This window comes from Pogonomyrmex barbatus, unplaced genomic scaffold, assembly GCF_055798465.1.
Source record: "Pogonomyrmex barbatus isolate J1 unplaced genomic scaffold, ASM5579846v1 scaffold2, whole genome shotgun sequence".
Classification (NCBI taxonomy): domain Eukaryota; kingdom Metazoa; phylum Arthropoda; class Insecta; order Hymenoptera; family Formicidae; genus Pogonomyrmex; species Pogonomyrmex barbatus.
Window position 1 is genome coordinate 16133997 of NW_028297116.1, and position 17249 is coordinate 16151245.

At 32.5% G+C, this 17249-nt stretch overlaps 2 protein-coding genes across 5 annotated transcripts; one reads left to right on the forward strand and one right to left on the reverse strand.

Annotated features, from left to right (window-relative positions):
• The first annotated feature begins 17 nt into the window (after positions 1-17).
• LOC105431996 (uncharacterized) lies at positions 18-11059 on the forward strand. 3 transcript variants are annotated; one of them, XM_089076188.1, is made up of 9 exons: positions 18-575; positions 1410-1720; positions 4217-4389; positions 4725-4787; positions 4866-4993; positions 5423-5794; positions 6832-7187; positions 7345-7611; positions 8179-11059. In XM_089076188.1, exons 2-9 carry the CDS (start codon positions 1546-1548, stop codon positions 8619-8621), a joined length of 1977 nt encoding a protein of 658 aa, XP_088932314.1. In that variant the 5' UTR covers positions 18-575; positions 1410-1545; the 3' UTR covers positions 8622-11059. The 3 variants fall into 3 exon arrangements, with proteins under 3 accessions (XP_088932314.1, XP_088932316.1, XP_088932315.1); XM_089076190.1 differs by having other exon boundaries at positions 6832-7175; XM_089076189.1 differs by having other exon boundaries at positions 18-514.
• A 583-nt stretch (positions 11060-11642) lies between these two features.
• On the reverse strand, positions 11643-15862 carry LOC105431994 (uncharacterized). Of its 2 annotated transcripts, none has more exons than XM_089076192.1 (2): positions 15652-15862; positions 11643-14216 (listed from the first exon to the last, which is right to left on the reverse strand). In XM_089076192.1, the coding sequence occupies exon 2, from the start codon at positions 13984-13986 to the stop codon at positions 12892-12894; it is 1095 nt and encodes a 364-aa protein (XP_088932318.1). In that variant the 5' UTR covers positions 13987-14216; positions 15652-15862; the 3' UTR covers positions 11643-12891. The 2 variants fall into 2 exon arrangements, with proteins under 2 accessions (XP_088932318.1, XP_088932319.1); XM_089076193.1 differs by lacking the exon at positions 15652-15862 and adding an exon at positions 14573-15600.
• Positions 15863-17249: the final 1387 nt, after the last annotated feature.

Below are 17249 nucleotides of genomic sequence, written 5' to 3' on the forward strand. Positions count from 1 at the left end.
CATCCGGGGGTATATCGACCAGTTCATGCTTGCACCAACCGAGAGTAGGACGATCCTCCCTCCGTTGAGAGTTGCGAGCGACTTGAAGGCGGACCGACGATACGATAATTATCGCGCTAATAATGTGAGGTTGATGTACTAAGCGTGCTTGGTATCGCTTTCTTGCCGATGTGATAAAAAAAAGATTTGGATTACTTGAATTTTGGATTTGGCAAACACCACGGTAGCCGCCACCTGTGGGACACATCACAACGTGTCCGCCACCGACAACTGTGAATCTCTTCGAAAGCGCGATTGTCGATACCAAAAAAAAAAAGAACGGACTTTTATGTCTTAAAAAAGAAATCGACGAGATCACAAGTGGATCTTTCTGGCTTATAGAATATTCCTGTGCGAAGCGTAATATTAAATAATGATCAATTAAAAATACAAGAGTTGATGTCAATAATGACCTTCGATGACGATTATTGACGGTGAAAGTGGATTGACCTAGTCGGAAATACATGACAAACAGGTGACCTTGGAAAATGGAGAATTCTCATGGTGACACGTGACCCGTATAGAATATTGCATACGTATGATGATTATAGATTACTCATTAGATCTTTTTTTTCTTTTTTTGCTACATTGGCCTATACTATAATGTTTTATTCTTTGTCTTTGTCAAACTTCAAATACATATCTATTACATTCCAAGAGTACAATCAGTACATTAATTCAGCTATTAAAAACAAATCTATCATGAGAGTCTTGAATGATAGTAGAAATATTGAGCATTTATTCGTATTAATTATACATTTACATTATACTTATGTATTTAATTATTTATACATTTTACTCTTTTTGTAGAATAATAAAAAATATTACTAAAAATATTATATAACTTTTCTTTGAAAAAAAAATTTTATTTTGTATAATTTATGCTTTTCTTTTGATATAATAAATAAAATATTTAAATCCGACGATTATTTTTTTTTAATAACTTAATATATTTCGTTATTTTTGTGGTTTTTCCTTTTAAATATATACTTAAATTTATATAAAATTAATTTTAAATTTATTTTAATATAAATATCTTGAAATAAAAAAAGAAGAATTGTAGATAATTATAATGCATTTTCATAGTAATATGATAACGATATACAATGGAATATTATACTTTATAAAATAATAATATATATATTATTGCAGTATTGATAAAAATTAATATGTATAATATCAATTATTGCACTTTTAAAAATATTGTTATATAAAAAGAAGAAATAATTTTAGAGAAATTTTTAACTGCATTGCTAGTATCAAATTTGACTTTTAAATAATAATTTACATCAATACATAATTGATCTTCACTTGTCTTATTCTTATTCTACTGAAGAATCAAATAAATCAAGAATTTTTATGTGATCTAGCCAAAACTATTCGATACACAACGGCAAAGTTAAATTGTCGGCGGCGTCATGTGACAGCAATTGATAAAAAACTCAAAAATGAACCCGCGAAATTGCTGAAGATTGTCGTGAGCTCACGCGAAGTGACGCGAGGAAGATGGATGGCTATCCGGTGCTCGAAATAGTGCGTTGGAACGGTATTCGTCTCGGAACGGAAATGGAGATGGACAACCAGGGCTATCCATGCCCGATGGCGGCACATTCGCATTCGCACTTGCCGCATCCAGTGAATCACGCGCACTTTCCAAGGCCGCATTATCCGCATCCCTGTGGTACGCCGACATACCCCTTTTGCTTATCAGCCATCCCTTTTTGCGCTCGCTTGATGCACTCATATTTATTAATAAACACCGCGTGACGCCGTCTCTTGAGGCAAGGTCAAAGGTTGTGGCGCCTTGCTCTTTTAACACGTATATTAACAGGATTTTTACAATGTGATTTAAAATTGATCATCGTTTTAATCAAAATTATTCTTTTTAAATATTTCTTCATTAACAAAATAATAAATCTTTAAATAATTATGAATTTTATTTTATAAATTTTTAAGAATTTATTTATAAATACTTAAATTTATTGGAAATTAATGCGGTAATTTTGAAACAGCCTCTGCTACAATATTGGACTCTGTTTCTATTTGCATTTTCTTAGATAAATGTTAGACCATACATTTTTAAACGATAATTATCAAAATTGATTTATATTATCAAATTATCATAATAAAAATATCATGATAAAAATTGTTTTTGAGATATCGACTGTTTGTATATTCTACAAATAAAATATTTTTAGTCTATTTACTTATAGGATCAAAATAGATGATCAATTTTACCATAACTTCTTGAATCAAATTGTTTTGTATTTGTATAATGCAGATCTAAGTTACGAATCTTTTGTTTCGCCTTAACTTTTGTAGCTGTAAAATGTTTCGGATATTCATTATAAAACCATATAAAAAAATTAAATAACTACTGTGTTTCGAATCAATTCGAGCCGATGGTAGTAAATATCATGCAGGTGATAGTAGGCAGGTGTGTCACGACAAATCAAAGGCGAAACATCGTGTTCGAAGGAAACCGCAGAACTCATCAATTTCCCAACCGTAACATAAAATGGAATGTGCGTATATTTTGATGTTAATGTTATCGATCATTTTAGATCATTGTCCTCGAAAACATGAAAACGGTGGTTTCACCCTCCGGAGGACTGAATCGAAAGAGCAGTTTTCTTAAAAGGATCTATTTGACTTTTCCCTTCCCTAAGAATTTCTACTTCGTAAATTTTATATCGCGCTTTTAAACGGTAGATTAGGATCAGAATGCGTCACAGTCGAAGTATTTCTTGAAGGTATCTGTTGAAATCCGTGCTCGTAGAAACGTATTTCTCCCTGAAAGCGAATCTCTTCCTGAATCTCAGAGGTCTTTTCATTGAATTTTTACCTCGGTAGATTCTTTCAAATTTTCTCTCTATACAATATTTTTTTCTATATATTTTTTTATTTTGTATATTTTACGTTGAAAGCCAATATAAATGTTTGACAAATTTGTTTTCTTCTTTTATATAAATATTTTATGTGTATATCTTTAATTTGTGTTCTGTATAATCATTCTTTTCTAGAATCATCCCTTAATCGCTCAATATTTTTCGTGCGTCTACAAACACATGCGCCAAAAAAATTAATTTTGAAAGAGCCTTCTGAAAGTGAGAATATTAGCTCATTGTCTTCAAAGCTACGTATATTGATGCTTGAGAATTCATTGAAAGAGAACTTTCAATACGGTCGGCGCACTAAACTCAATAGGAAGCTTTGATAATAGAAGTCGAACCCGGATGCCGTCAAACAGAGTAACACAGAGTAACACAGCTGCGTTGAACGTTACAAAAGCAACGTCGTAGGTATTCCGCAACGTGGCCGCGATAGAAACGGAAATACAATCGGTGGTCTCTGAGCTTTTATGGGAATTGCGAAATAGGCAATGAAAGCGATCGAAATCTATTTGTCTAATATTTTAGAACGAATAAATTGAAATTTTCTCTATCAATTTAATTTAAATATCTTTCGTTTCAAGCATAAATTTTCAAAACTTAGCACTTTCGAAATTTCGACGTTTTTTTTTTTTTTTGTAAAGTGTATTATTCTTCATCACGTGCTTGCGAGAGCCATTTGATGGCTTTAAATGTTGTCCTTTGTAAAACTATCGACCCTTTCCGAGAGAGATCTCAGCGGGAGTAAGCCGTGCTGGGTCTTCGGTTAGCGGGATAATGATTGTCCTCGCGTGAGAACCTAACAGCCGTAGTCCTGATCTGGTCACAATGAGAAACGTGCCGTGAGCGAAATTCCTCGAATAGACAGCGATTACTCTCAAACTCGAATTGATATCCATGTTTCGATAATGCATCGACGCCGAGGCTGAAATTAACCGCAACCTTGACATCGTCCGATTTATGATTTGCGTCATTAATAGCGAGATAATCCTACGTATATATTATTTAATTTTTGTATGTAAAATAAAAATAAATAAATAACAATATTTTTAGCGATTCAAATTAAATACACCCGTAGGAATAGTTCAACTTTTTATAACTTTTAAAGGAAATTAGATTATTAAAATCTTCGGAAGAAGAGCTGTAATAAATATCTGCGATTGACTTACATCAAGTCGACGCAGGTCGCGCATTTTCTTGCATTGGTTGTCGGAGTATTGGCATTTCGTGCACGTGCAAGGTTTTTTTTAATGGAATGATTAGAATTTCATGGGTCGGTTTTGCAGGTCACACCGGCGAAGGTGGCTGCTGCAAGAAGTACGTTGTCCTCTGCTACCTCTGCGGTGGACTGAGCGCGGCAGTCGGCAGCCTCTTTTTGGCGGTGCACGCGATCCTTTCGGCCCACACGGACAGTCTAGCGCTCTTCGAGACCGTGCCGTCTTACATTCCTGGCGTTATGGTGAGAGACAAAGATCGATCGATCGTATTACCAAATACGTCGTGACGTGTTGATATCCATACTAATGGTTACATGTAAAAGTACGAGTTAACGAGTATTAAGAGCAGTAGTAGCGTCGGGTAATAAATTAACGTTAATAATGGAAATGGCTTTTTATGCTACGCTGGCATAACCATGTACATAATTAATTTCTTTTAAGCTTTTGAGTTTTCGCGCAACGAATTCGTAATGCGTAACGATCATTGCTTCATTTGATCAAATCGCCGAATATAATATTCCAAGTTTGCAGAACAGACACGATTCAATGGCGTATAATTTATTATTTGTCATTTCAGTTGATCCTGATGGGTTTCTTCACAATGCTGTTAGCTAGACGAAAGCACAGATACGGACTTCTGGTAAGTAAACTTCCCGTCTCCGCGGGAAGGCATCATTGCCGCTGACAGTTCTGCTATTAAACTTTATAACTTTTGCAGATGAAAGTCTGCGGTTCCGTGGGAGTGGTGTGCGCGCTGGTGTGCGTGCTCGTCACCGTCACGACCACGGTAATTCACATGTCCCGATTGCAGAACCTTCGCGAGTGCGTTTACACTGCGCGCGCGAGGTACGTATATCTTTCTCATTTATATATCCCAGAAGAAAATTACGGTCATAAAGTGGCAAAGCATCTCGGCGTTCATTATGGAAACAGCCGTATGGTTTCTAGTAATAATAATGTTTCGCATTATCATGGAAATTCAATCGTTCTTGTAATATAGTCAAAATTTCGCTCGTGCAAGTAATAAAATAAGTTGTAGTATATAATAAAATAAATCTTTCTTTTATTTAAATGTTTTAAATATATTACCTTGTAAATCACTTATATATAATTGTTATTTATATATATATATATATATATATATATATATATATTACTCTTTAAATATATTACCATATATTAAATATATGATGTAACTTTATTTATCGTTTTTCAAATAGAAACGGGCATCTTGCTTCCAATTAATCTTAAACTTTCATGTAACACTTTGCACAGATCATGCACGTGTTACGGTGCACCACAATCGAAGGGAGATCCCGGTGTGCTTTTCGAGGGAACACCTCACTGCGAGGCGGTGCACGGTGCATTATCGGACTGCCTGCGGGCTCTTTTCGGCGTCTCGGTGGCCGGTATACTGGCCTGCATATTCTCGTGCATGCTCGTGTATCAATTGTTGAGCCACGAGAAGAAGAAGATGTACTGGGAGCAATTGGAGCTGAGATGCAGATCATTGTACGGTCAAGGCGGTACCGTGGGACCAACGGCTGGATCCTGCGGATGCTGCAACGATTGCGGAAGTACGAATCCGTGGTGGGCCCAAACACCAGGAAATCTGTACACGCCGAATCCTGATATGGCGCCATCCAGGTATGCAACGTTATTGTGTTAAAAAAGTAAATGTTTATAAATAAAAGTTATAGATATTATTTACTTTAAAAATTATAGATATTGTTTACTTTAATCCTTTTGATATCACGAGCGACTATGATTGCTCGCTGATGAAACGATCTTCATATACTATAATAATAATTATGATGCATATTGAATAAAATATTATAAATATTATAATGAAATGAAGCAAAGTAAACATTTAAATACAAGAAAGGAATAATTTGCATTTCTGTATTAAATATTTTATTTTGATAATTTTTGAATAAATATTATTAATTAAAACATTTCCTTTAGTTCGCGATATTTATAGAAAGATTTTCCGAGACTCGAGAATTTATTGTGATGAACGACGTACCCTTTGAAGTTTACTTTTATTCGCCGCGATTCGTAACACGAACTGGCAATAAAACGCGCGGCGGTGCACGTCAATTGGTTTTAAAGTACACCAGTACAAATGCGATTCGGTAAACTTTGTAATATTTCTTTGAACACTGTATTCAACGAGATACCCATCCAGTTTGGAATCAATTCCGAGAATACGCAGAAGAAGCATAAAAAGAAAATTATATTTGCGCGTGATTCCTCAATTTTGCGAATCATCAAAGCCTTTGTTAAAAAATAAATTTGAATAATGTTACAAATATATAAAACAGAATTGAATAAGATAACTGTTTTTTTTTACAGATAATTTATTTTTACAATAGAAATATATACAGAAGTTTCTTAGAAAAATCTTAAAACGGACATATATATCTTTTAAATTTTAATTAGACAATTGAATCGATGAGAACAAAGTGTAAAATATTTCATTTTATAAAATACTAATTTACTATTTATTCAGTTTATTAACAGAAATAAAATCGATAATTTAAATTTTAGGTATATTATAAAATAAAATGTGATAAATTATTTTTTTTTAAATAAAATTAATTATAAAATGTATGATAATTATATTTAATAAATGTTAAATATTAATATATTAGTGATTGTATTAACATATTTAATTTTCATAGGAGATGGCGATTACCATGGTCCAGATCAAGAGGTCCAGCGCCGAGCCCAGATTCGAATTATGGCTTTCATACGCAAACACGTCCAACGGAGACCAATGCAGAGAGCGGAACTGGCCCTTATAGTGTCTTTAACTCGCAATCGAGTGGTCCTTATTCAGTTTTAAATGCTCCAAATGCCCCATACACTCCCAGCACTGCATCATACAGTGTTTTAGAAACTCCAGTGCCATTGTGGGGACCGCCACCACCATACAGCGATCCTAATAGTCCTGCCAGACGACCACAAATGACCGAATCGAGAGCCAGAATTGCCAAGAGGATGGACAATTTTGAAAACAACGAAGGTGAAATATTAAGTACGATAAATCAAATAATTTTTTTATATGAATAATGAAAGTTATATAATCAACTAATAAAAATAAAAAGTATATATGAATAATTTACAATCCATTAACTTCTGGATGATAAACATTAAAAAAACTAAACTCTTACTTTTCTCTGAAATGTTTTCAGATCATAGATCGAGATCTGCAAAGCGTCCTTCCGATAATTATGAGAATGCCGAGGAGATTTCTAATAGCACGGATCCTGAGGGCGGGAACGAAGGAACTATCAAAGGTAGAAGAGCAAGAAAGCCTTTGAAAGGTGTGGAAAATGGGGCATTTCAACAAGAAACGAATCCCGGGCCAAAACAATCCGAGAGTGAATTATATTTCGGTGACGTGTCTTCGTGTTGCGGACCCGAGAGTAGTTTTTACGATCTGGCTGTGGAAAAAGAAGGTACATTATTAAAATTTTAACTGCAACCGCATGGTTCTTTTTGAACATACATATACATGTACGTACGTACGTACGTACGTACGTAGAGGAAAATAATATTGCGTGAAAAATCGTGATATAATTAATAAAAATAAGTAAGTCATCTACAAATATATAATATTCTATAAAAGATTATTCTAATCTCGATATATGTTTAAATTAAAAGCTAAGATATTTTATATTGAGAAATATTTTTTGATAAATCTTATGTGAAGTTTTTATGACAAAAATAAATATTTTTTATAATAAAAAATGAATATTTAAATACTACGAAATAAGCAAAACAAGAGATCAATATTTTACGAGAAGCAATATAATTTCTTATATTGTTTCTTTAAGAGAAGATTATATTTAAGAAAATTATAAGATATTAAGTGTATTTAGAAGTTGTTTTTTTAATTATAAATTTTGTAGAAATATGTCTTATTTACAGAAGTTGTTGATATTATATACATATTTCTAAATCACTTATTTTGAAAAATGAAATGTTTTCTATAACATTTTTTGCACATTTTATATCTTGTGCAGGTGCAGAACATCCGGAAGGTGTAGATTATCTGGCAACTAGACTAGGCAAGCGTCAACTATCGAAGAGGTCCCGATTACCTCTTCCCTTGCCTTCGGATAACAGCGACATTCCCTGTGACAATTACGCGAATAGCGATGAACCGAGAAACGCGAGAGGTCCATTCCTTGCTCCCGATGCACAATACGAGGTAATTCAACAAGGTCGTTACTCCTATTACGGATCAAAGGAAGACGAGGAACTGCAAGAAGGTCCAACGAGTTCCAATTATTTTCGAGAAGATGAAAATGAAAGGGGACGTGAGAGGGATTACAGAGATTATAGAAACAGCCAAGAAGAAGAAACGCCGCAGTGTTGTTTGAGCGATTCTACGACTTTGGATTCTGGTTGGCAAAGCGGAGAACAACAGCAATCGGATGATAATGTTCGGCCAGTGAATGTGTGATCTTAGGTCCTTAAAATTCTTAGTGAAAAAGGTGACAAACAATCACCGATTTCTTGTGAATAGGTATTACTAGAAAGCTATTAAATCGAAATAGCGAAGAAAATGCGACAATAGTTTCTGATCTGTGAATAATTTAGATCACGCGTAGGTTCTTAAGCAAACATGTTCTTAAGCAAACAAGAGAATAATTTAAATTGCTGCGAATATAATCGAAATAGAGAGGAGGAATGTGATGTATTAATTTGAGCTTGATAAGCTCCTAGTCGTATGATACGTATAATAGAATGTTTACTTTTAAAAAGCAAAGCTAAACTATTGACATATATCAAATTTAAGCAAAGTAAAACATTCTAGAATATTGTACGTATTAGTTTTTTGTGTGTAACAATTCTTCTTTTCTTGAAACAAACAGAATTGCTAAAAGAGATAATTTAAAAACAACATTTCACACGTTTTTAAATAAATTAAGCAATTATCTATGTGATGAACGACATGATTATCTTTTCCATAAATAACAGTTGTACAATAATTATTAATTTCATTTCTGATATATTAAACGGACTTTGTGTATAATTCTACATTTTTAATCGTTCATATTACTAAACCTCGTATTTCTATTTTAACGTTATTTACGTTCACAGTCATTGACGACAAATTATTGTTATATCATAGAAAGCATAAATATTAATAAAGCTACAGACAAGTGATAATAATAAAAATTATAATAATATCAAACACAAGTGCTAATCTCGATTTGGACGAGAACAAACTGTCTCTTCTCGTAAGGAGCTTGTCAGTTCATCTATATACGTATAAATTTTCTTTTTTAATTGAAGAATAGACGTAATACAAGTAGAATACAATCAAGTGATAATTTATGCTTATCTTTGATAGAGATAACGATCAAGCGATGTTAACAATTAAGATAAAACATAAAAACTCGTCGTGTTCAGCATCAAATATCAGCATCAGCATCATGCATCAGTGATTAAACGAAATTAAAGTAGCTTGATCATTTCTATTAAAATGTGATCAACTATTGAATAAGAATATTAGTCGCATAGGATAAAGTATTCGCGGCAAATTCTGTGTATTTTTGCTAATTGCAATATCGTTCGTGTTATTCATAGTAATAAATAATAATAATGATTATTAAGTATAACTAAGAAATTGTATGCGATGAGAGATTGAATGAGAATGAATGAGAGAGTACGAATAGGAAAATATTATAATTTTATAATTTGAAACCGTTTGTCAAAAATATATATCCACGAACGTAAATGAATATGATTTAGTAGAGATTTTAGTAGAAAAATGTTTGCTTTATTGGACACTTACTTATTATTTTATATTATTTATTGCATTTGATAGTAATACGTTGTAAATTTTTACGTGGTACTTTATTTGCTAAAATTTTATCAAATTGAAATTATCAATTGATCAATAATTACATTTTATTATAATTATATTTTATTATTATTATTATTATTATTATTATAGATATCATGTACAAAAGTGTGCTTTACTCTTGCCAATTAAATGTTAGCTGTAATTCTTAAATGGTCGCTGAATATCTCTGAGATATCAAAGATCAAACGACATGTTCGTAACCATAAGAAATATATTTATAATAAAAATTTAATTTTTTGCGATTAATAAATCGTTCTATTTATTTCATTGCCATTCATAATTCTGATTTATGAAATATTGAAAAAAAGATACAGATACAGATACAATGCAAATATATTTATATATATAAATCTTTTTTTCAATATTTGCATTAGTATCTGTAATTAAAATATTTTATTCCTGATTTTTCCCTCTATTGAATATTTCAAATAAATTTTTTATTTAATGATTATGCTGTCGATATCAATTTATTGATATAGATTTTTTTTTTTATTGAATATTGTATTATTACAAATACAGACACTCGTTTTTGGAATTACAATTCAGATGGACCAAGGACAATATAGAGATCGTATTTATTAACGACTATATGTATAAGATGCTCGTCGATTATCTATTTTCGTTATCAGCCGTTCGAGGAACAAACGTGAATGAAATGTATATTTTATCATTCGAATGCGGCATAGTTAGATTGTAGCGCAGTAGTTTAATATCATTTAAGTGAATAAAGTGTACCTTAAGGATGAACCGTGAATCATAGTAAATCCAATGTATTATCGTATAATGTATTTGATAAGGATTAAAATTAAAGGATGATTTTGCGAAGAAGACTGCGCGCAATACGATAGCTAGTGACTCTCCTCTCCTTAAACCATGGCTTGTTCTTCATATTATTACACAAACTGTTACTTCGATATGTGATAATCGTGATAAACCGAAGCGGACATCCATTGCATGCTAAGCGTATATGTAAAACATATGGTAGAAATAATAATATTTATCTCAAATTATATTTCTTCACTGTAAAATATTTATTGCGTATTCTCAATATCTCTTGTATCACCTGTTCAAATTCTGACCTGTTTATCCATTTATGCAGCGCGAAAGTAAGCGAACACATAAACGCAATCTCATATACGCAGGTAAGAATCCGAAAGGAATGCGGTTTTGATGGTAGTATTGCTATTGTTAACAGTTTCTTTAGCGAATTCTGATAGCTTCGTTGGCCAGTATCGGATTGTTTGATGTAACGAATCATTAAACATTCACAGTGCGTACATGCACTCTGAAAGGCAATGCACATAATATTATTGCATAATACATGCATGCACATAATATTATTTTTAATGTAAATTTGAAATTGCGAGAGACTCAAATTTTACGATTTGAAATTTATATTTATCTTTCTCGACAAGTTACAATTTTAGTAATATATCATATAATTAGTATACATGTCAGCATGTATATGTTAATTCGTATCAGTACTGAAACTATTATTGAATTAAAATTAACTGTTTTTAATGTTATTAATAATTTTTCTGTTTTTAAACATGACTGAAATTTTGTTTACGTGAAAATAAAATATAATATGTATCTCATATAAATTAATAATTTTATATGATGAATTATTTATTTCATAGATTCTATCTCAAAGCATCGAATTTATATCGTATTTTTACAAACATTCTATATGTTTTCAACGTAGTTTTTTTAAATAATAATATATATGAAATTCGTATCACAATACACATAACATTTTTACGTACCTACATGACTAATTATTTAATCATTTAATGTTTAATTAATTAAACAGTAAATATATTCATATCAAATTCAATTTTCAAATATACTTATGTTATTTATGCGATTATCGCATAGCAAACATGATAAAGTAGCAATGGCTTTAATAAATAATTAATTAATGTAAATAATTAGCTCTTGTAAATAAATGACATTTAATTATCCTCAAATTGAGGAAATCCAGTTGCAAACTATTTACAGAGTATTTAATTAATTATTCCTGTCCGATTAAAATCTGGTTATGAATTGATATGTTAATTTGCAAAGTAACTTTTGATAACGTCTGACATAATAAGTGATAACAAATATAATTAATATTATTTATTATCGCCGTGACATTTGCGATCAACTTTATGTTTAAATGCAACACGCATTTGTGTTAAATGTCATTACACATTACTATATAAAAAATGCACTAAATAGGATATAGAGGGAAAGTATCAGAACTTCTTAATATTTTGGAAAAAAAGCATTTCCGAAAAAATTTTCTATATAAAAGCTGTTTCAAGGAAACCACATGATTATAATATTGAGTCATCGTCGCAGATGAAATCAATGTCAATATTTTTAATGGTTATTATTTCTTTAAATGCAATAATATATTTTTTGTTACACAATATGATTTCTTCAGTCATTCTGGATTAAGACAGGTTTCCGATACTTTTCGTACATTTTGTTATTTATATATTTTATAATTTATTAATTTATTAATTTATTAATATTAATTAGTCTATTTTATTTTTTTACAATTGAAATGTATGTACATCTGCGTTATGAGGAAAGTTAATTCTAAATTATGAGGTACACATAGAGCAATATGAGAAATTGAGATCCGCGTGCGTACGTGCGATACAGTATAACTAAATTATCTTATAACATTATTAATATTAAATTAATTAAATAATCTTTAAAATATTACGCACAAAATTGTTTTTAGATCTTAAAATAATAGAAACTTTAATATTGTAAAGAACAAGATTTCCAAGAAATTTCGTAAATATTTTAAGATTTCTATAAATAATTTACCGAAAAATAATTATATATTTGGGAATTGTTAACTTTAGGCACCTTCAACAACCCTATGCGTTGCCTGATTTGCCAAGAATCTCTCGACTCTTTCTCTAATCTCTCTATTAAATTCCGGTAAGGGTAATCGCGGTCCGATATCAGCGAAACCTGGCAAATTTTGAAGAGTCTCAGATAGCTGACGATCGTGGTCTAAGATGTCCGGTTTGGATGCCGGAGGTTTTCTCATTTGCAGTGGAAATCTCGTCGTTTTCGATTCAGCGACGATGTTACCATTCTCCGGCAATTGATTTGTCATTCCGCAGAAGGCGATTTTCGCACTGAGCAGCGACCAGAAGATCTCTAGGAGAGACGCCACCAGGACGTTTAAAGTCAACAGCATTCTAGCATGCGACGAGTCATCATAATGGTTGCGCCAGAAAGTTTTAGTCTTTTCTTTCGTCAAATCCACAGATCCTTGCGTAATATTCTGGAAAATTTCTCTTGATATCATCAGCTTTTCTTCGAACGTGAACGTCGTTTTTTTTTTGAGATCATCGTGATGATCATTTTTAGTATCGACATGAAAATCTGATACGTTGAACTCGGTACTAAGAGATTTTGAAGTAACAGGTAATTTAGATTCATTGATCTTTAAAAAGTCATGATCTGTAGTGACATTGAATAAATTTTCCTCGGTTGATGTAACATTGTTCACGTGAGTATCGTTTATGAACTCCTTGGCGGGATGAAGAGAGTAAGGAGCGTCGAAAATTTTCTTCAACGGCCACAAGGATTCATCAGTGCTGTTGATAGTTGCCGTGATGTCAAAAATCGTGACGACGAAGCAGAGAATCGCAACTACTAAGGAGAAGAGGCAACCGTAAAAGAAAATGGCTATGTTCCGGTCGACGTACCAACGTCGCCAAGCGAGGAGACCAGTCACAAACGGCACCAGACACGCAACAGACAGAATCGGGCCCTGCAGGGACAAGGCGAGGATGCCTAGAAGGAGGGATACCGCTCCGAGACCAAAGTGGACCAAGGACAGCCCGCCGACTGTCGACGCTGAATAACGACGCTCTGATGGATACAAAGACGATAACGGCGGTTTTGTCTTCACTTTGATAACATATACGTGCTCCGTCATTGTCTTTTTAAGTTGCAAAAGCACCCGATTGCATCAACAACTTTTATTTCGAGAGAGAAAATTACGTTAGGTATGCGTTCGATACATTTGTTCAAAATAAATTTAATTCACATAGTTCACATTTCAGTCCATTGTCTCTCTCAGTCACATCTTTAAACAGTTTACACTTCCATAAGTATCCATCGTCACGTTGCCGAGGCATCCAAATTTCTTGCATTTCTCGCTTTGCACTGTTAAATTAAAAAAAGAATTTAATAAATAAAATGAAACGTGATACATTTTATGTTATTAAATGCAATTAAAAGTAAGCCAATTTGTGAACAAATTACATGAAATATATTAATATAAATTAGTGTAGAATTTTAGAAAAGTTTTAACAGCTTTTTGCTTTATATTAAGTTTATTATAATTATTACATTATGTATAATGATTTAATTGCATAAGTATATCTACCAAATGCAAAGAAGAATAATAATTTTATTGATGCAAATTATACAGTTAGAAAAGTGCACAATTATTCGTGGAAAATTAAACAATCACGATGAGCAATGATGTTATAGCAACTATTTATTCGGTATTCGATTACAGTCAGCGGATATGCAATATCCATAATCATGTTCAAGGCAGAATTGAGTCGGGAACGTTTAAAAATGTAAATTCGCCGATGTTTGACGGCATAGGAGAAGCCACACTGATTTCCGCGCTGCCAGCAAGAACAACCGACTGACCAATTATGTTGTAGCCGTTTCTCGTTCGACTTAATTGAAATCCTCGTCGGTCTCCGCGTCTAGATTTCGCTCCTCGCGGCTTTCTGCGAGATAGACGTCTTGCGCAATTCGCGGATAACAATCGCTCACTCGTGACAGAATACAACAAGTCTTGCGCGATACAGAGCAATTCACACGAGCAATATTAAAATTAATCATATCAAGAGATAAAGATAGATTGCATTTAACCTACATAAATCGGATTTACATTATATCGAGGATTATATTTGGCGTATACAAATCGGATTTATATTACGCCGATATTGGAAAATTCTATAGAATGATGTGGAATTAAAAAAATATTATATAGGATAACTGGACTAATATACAAGTGAAGAATTTATTTCAGAGTTGTAATTAAATAAACGTAAAACAGGTTTACTTTGCAATTTGTTTCATGTGAATTGGAATAAAATGTTATTCCTGTGACCGATCTAGTTAACGAGCTCTAGAACTAGACACGTCATTGCTGCTCTTCTATTTTTTTCTCGTGTTAGAATTATGTAACTGATTACGAGACGCCGCGATTATGTTGCGAATGTGCTCTTGTTTCTTCGGGCATTTGTTTTTATGTCAAATTAGCACCTCAAATCGTGTGAATCTTCGGTGAAACTTCTAGCGAATTATAAATTTGCGTATTAAAATTCCTAATAACGCATGTACAGAAGAAAAAATTTGGTGTAAGATGTCTTTCTTATTTTAAATTAAAAATGTGTCATGTATAAAATTTGAGAAATATTCAAACACTAAAAATTCTTAAAAGTTAAAGTTAGAGTTAAAATTAACTATTAAAACACATACTAAATTAGTTTAAATTAATGTATTAATTAGATAATATTTGTAAATCTAGAAATAAATATTGTATTCTACAGAAGATGTGTAATTAAATTTTACAAACTTTATCTTAGTGAGTTTGTCCAAGTAATTTGCACCGGTGATATTACATTGATTGCGTTTAATATTTTTCTTCACGTGAAGAATTACTTTCGATTCAATCAATTTTGGGAGAATATTCTTTCGACGTTTGCATTTCAACAGTACTAAACTCGTGATCCGCGGTTTGATGAACGATCACTCGCGCGCGACACTTGAGTAGCGACTGAACTACGAAGACTATAGTCCTCGTTGAAATTACTACAAAATCTTGAACGAGCCTCCCACGCAGCCTCGACTTGCAGTGAAAGGGACAACAGAGAGCAACGCTGGATAAACGTATCTTCGACTTACGTTAAATCCTGTTCACATCATCATCGACAGTTTGTACTCACACGGCAAAATGATCTTGGCAATGAGAGGCAGATATTATCTTGCGTTTTTTTCCCTCATCGTTGATCTCATTCTTAAGTATGTATAAACATGCAACGAGGAATAATGAAATCACGAATAAAAAGAGAAAGAACAGCAGAAACAGAAAAATTTTATTTTTCAAGAGAATATTTTTCTGCATAACTGAATTCTTTTTTATGCAAACGAACATGTTAATACTTCAGACTTCATATCATTTGCAGTCTGAATATTTAAGTTCTTTGACTCGGCGAACTTTTTGGAATGGTAATCAGTTGACCTCACTTGCCTCTCACGAAAACACGAACCTTCCACTCAGTATGAAAGTCCCGTTATAATCGAAGGTAACTCTCTCAGAGAGCAAACGTATCCCAGGATCTTCGCGCATGAGCCAACCTTTATTGTTAACTGCAGAAACACGTGGGTTCGACCTTTTCGTTGGATCATTGGTAAGGAGTCGTTCGCAGATTACGACAGAATCCCCACCAAAGAGAGATATCTAAAACAATGAAGAAGAGATGCTATCTTTCAATCGTCATTGCTTTGACTGAATTATAATAAATATAAAAATAATAGTCTCTTGCATCATTATATTTTGTCGTACGAATAAGCTGAGAAGCAAAAGACATTCCTAAAAGTTTATTTTAGATATCGAGATCAGTTATTATAAAATATTATAATGTATAATCAACCTGATGATTCTTGATAATCCTTGTTGTTGGAACAATATTTGAGCTAACGTTTGTTTCTTTTAATTATAGAGAAATCTTAATAGTTGTACACAATTTAATTGTTAAAAGTTACTAATTTTCATAATATATTTTATCTAGCTGTCTACATTAAATTATGTAAGCATTAAGTTTTTCATCTAATGTTAATCTTAATATTATCAAATGTATATGAAAGCTATGCAATTACTATGTCACCTTCAAAACTTCTTCACGATAGTATCACGAATGAAGAAGGATTATGACTGCCTAATGCAATATGCTAACAGGACTGTCATTATTAGTGCCGTTGTGTAATTAGAAGGACGATCGAGAAAGTGTAACTTCCAATGGCCGCACAAACTGCACATTACACTATAACAGTGTGCATCTCGATGGATCGCAAGAATCCATTGAATTGGACGAAAGAGAGGACTTTCACAATATTAGCAAAATCATTCTGCCGTCGATAAATCGTTCATGCGGAAATTATGAGACGCTTTCG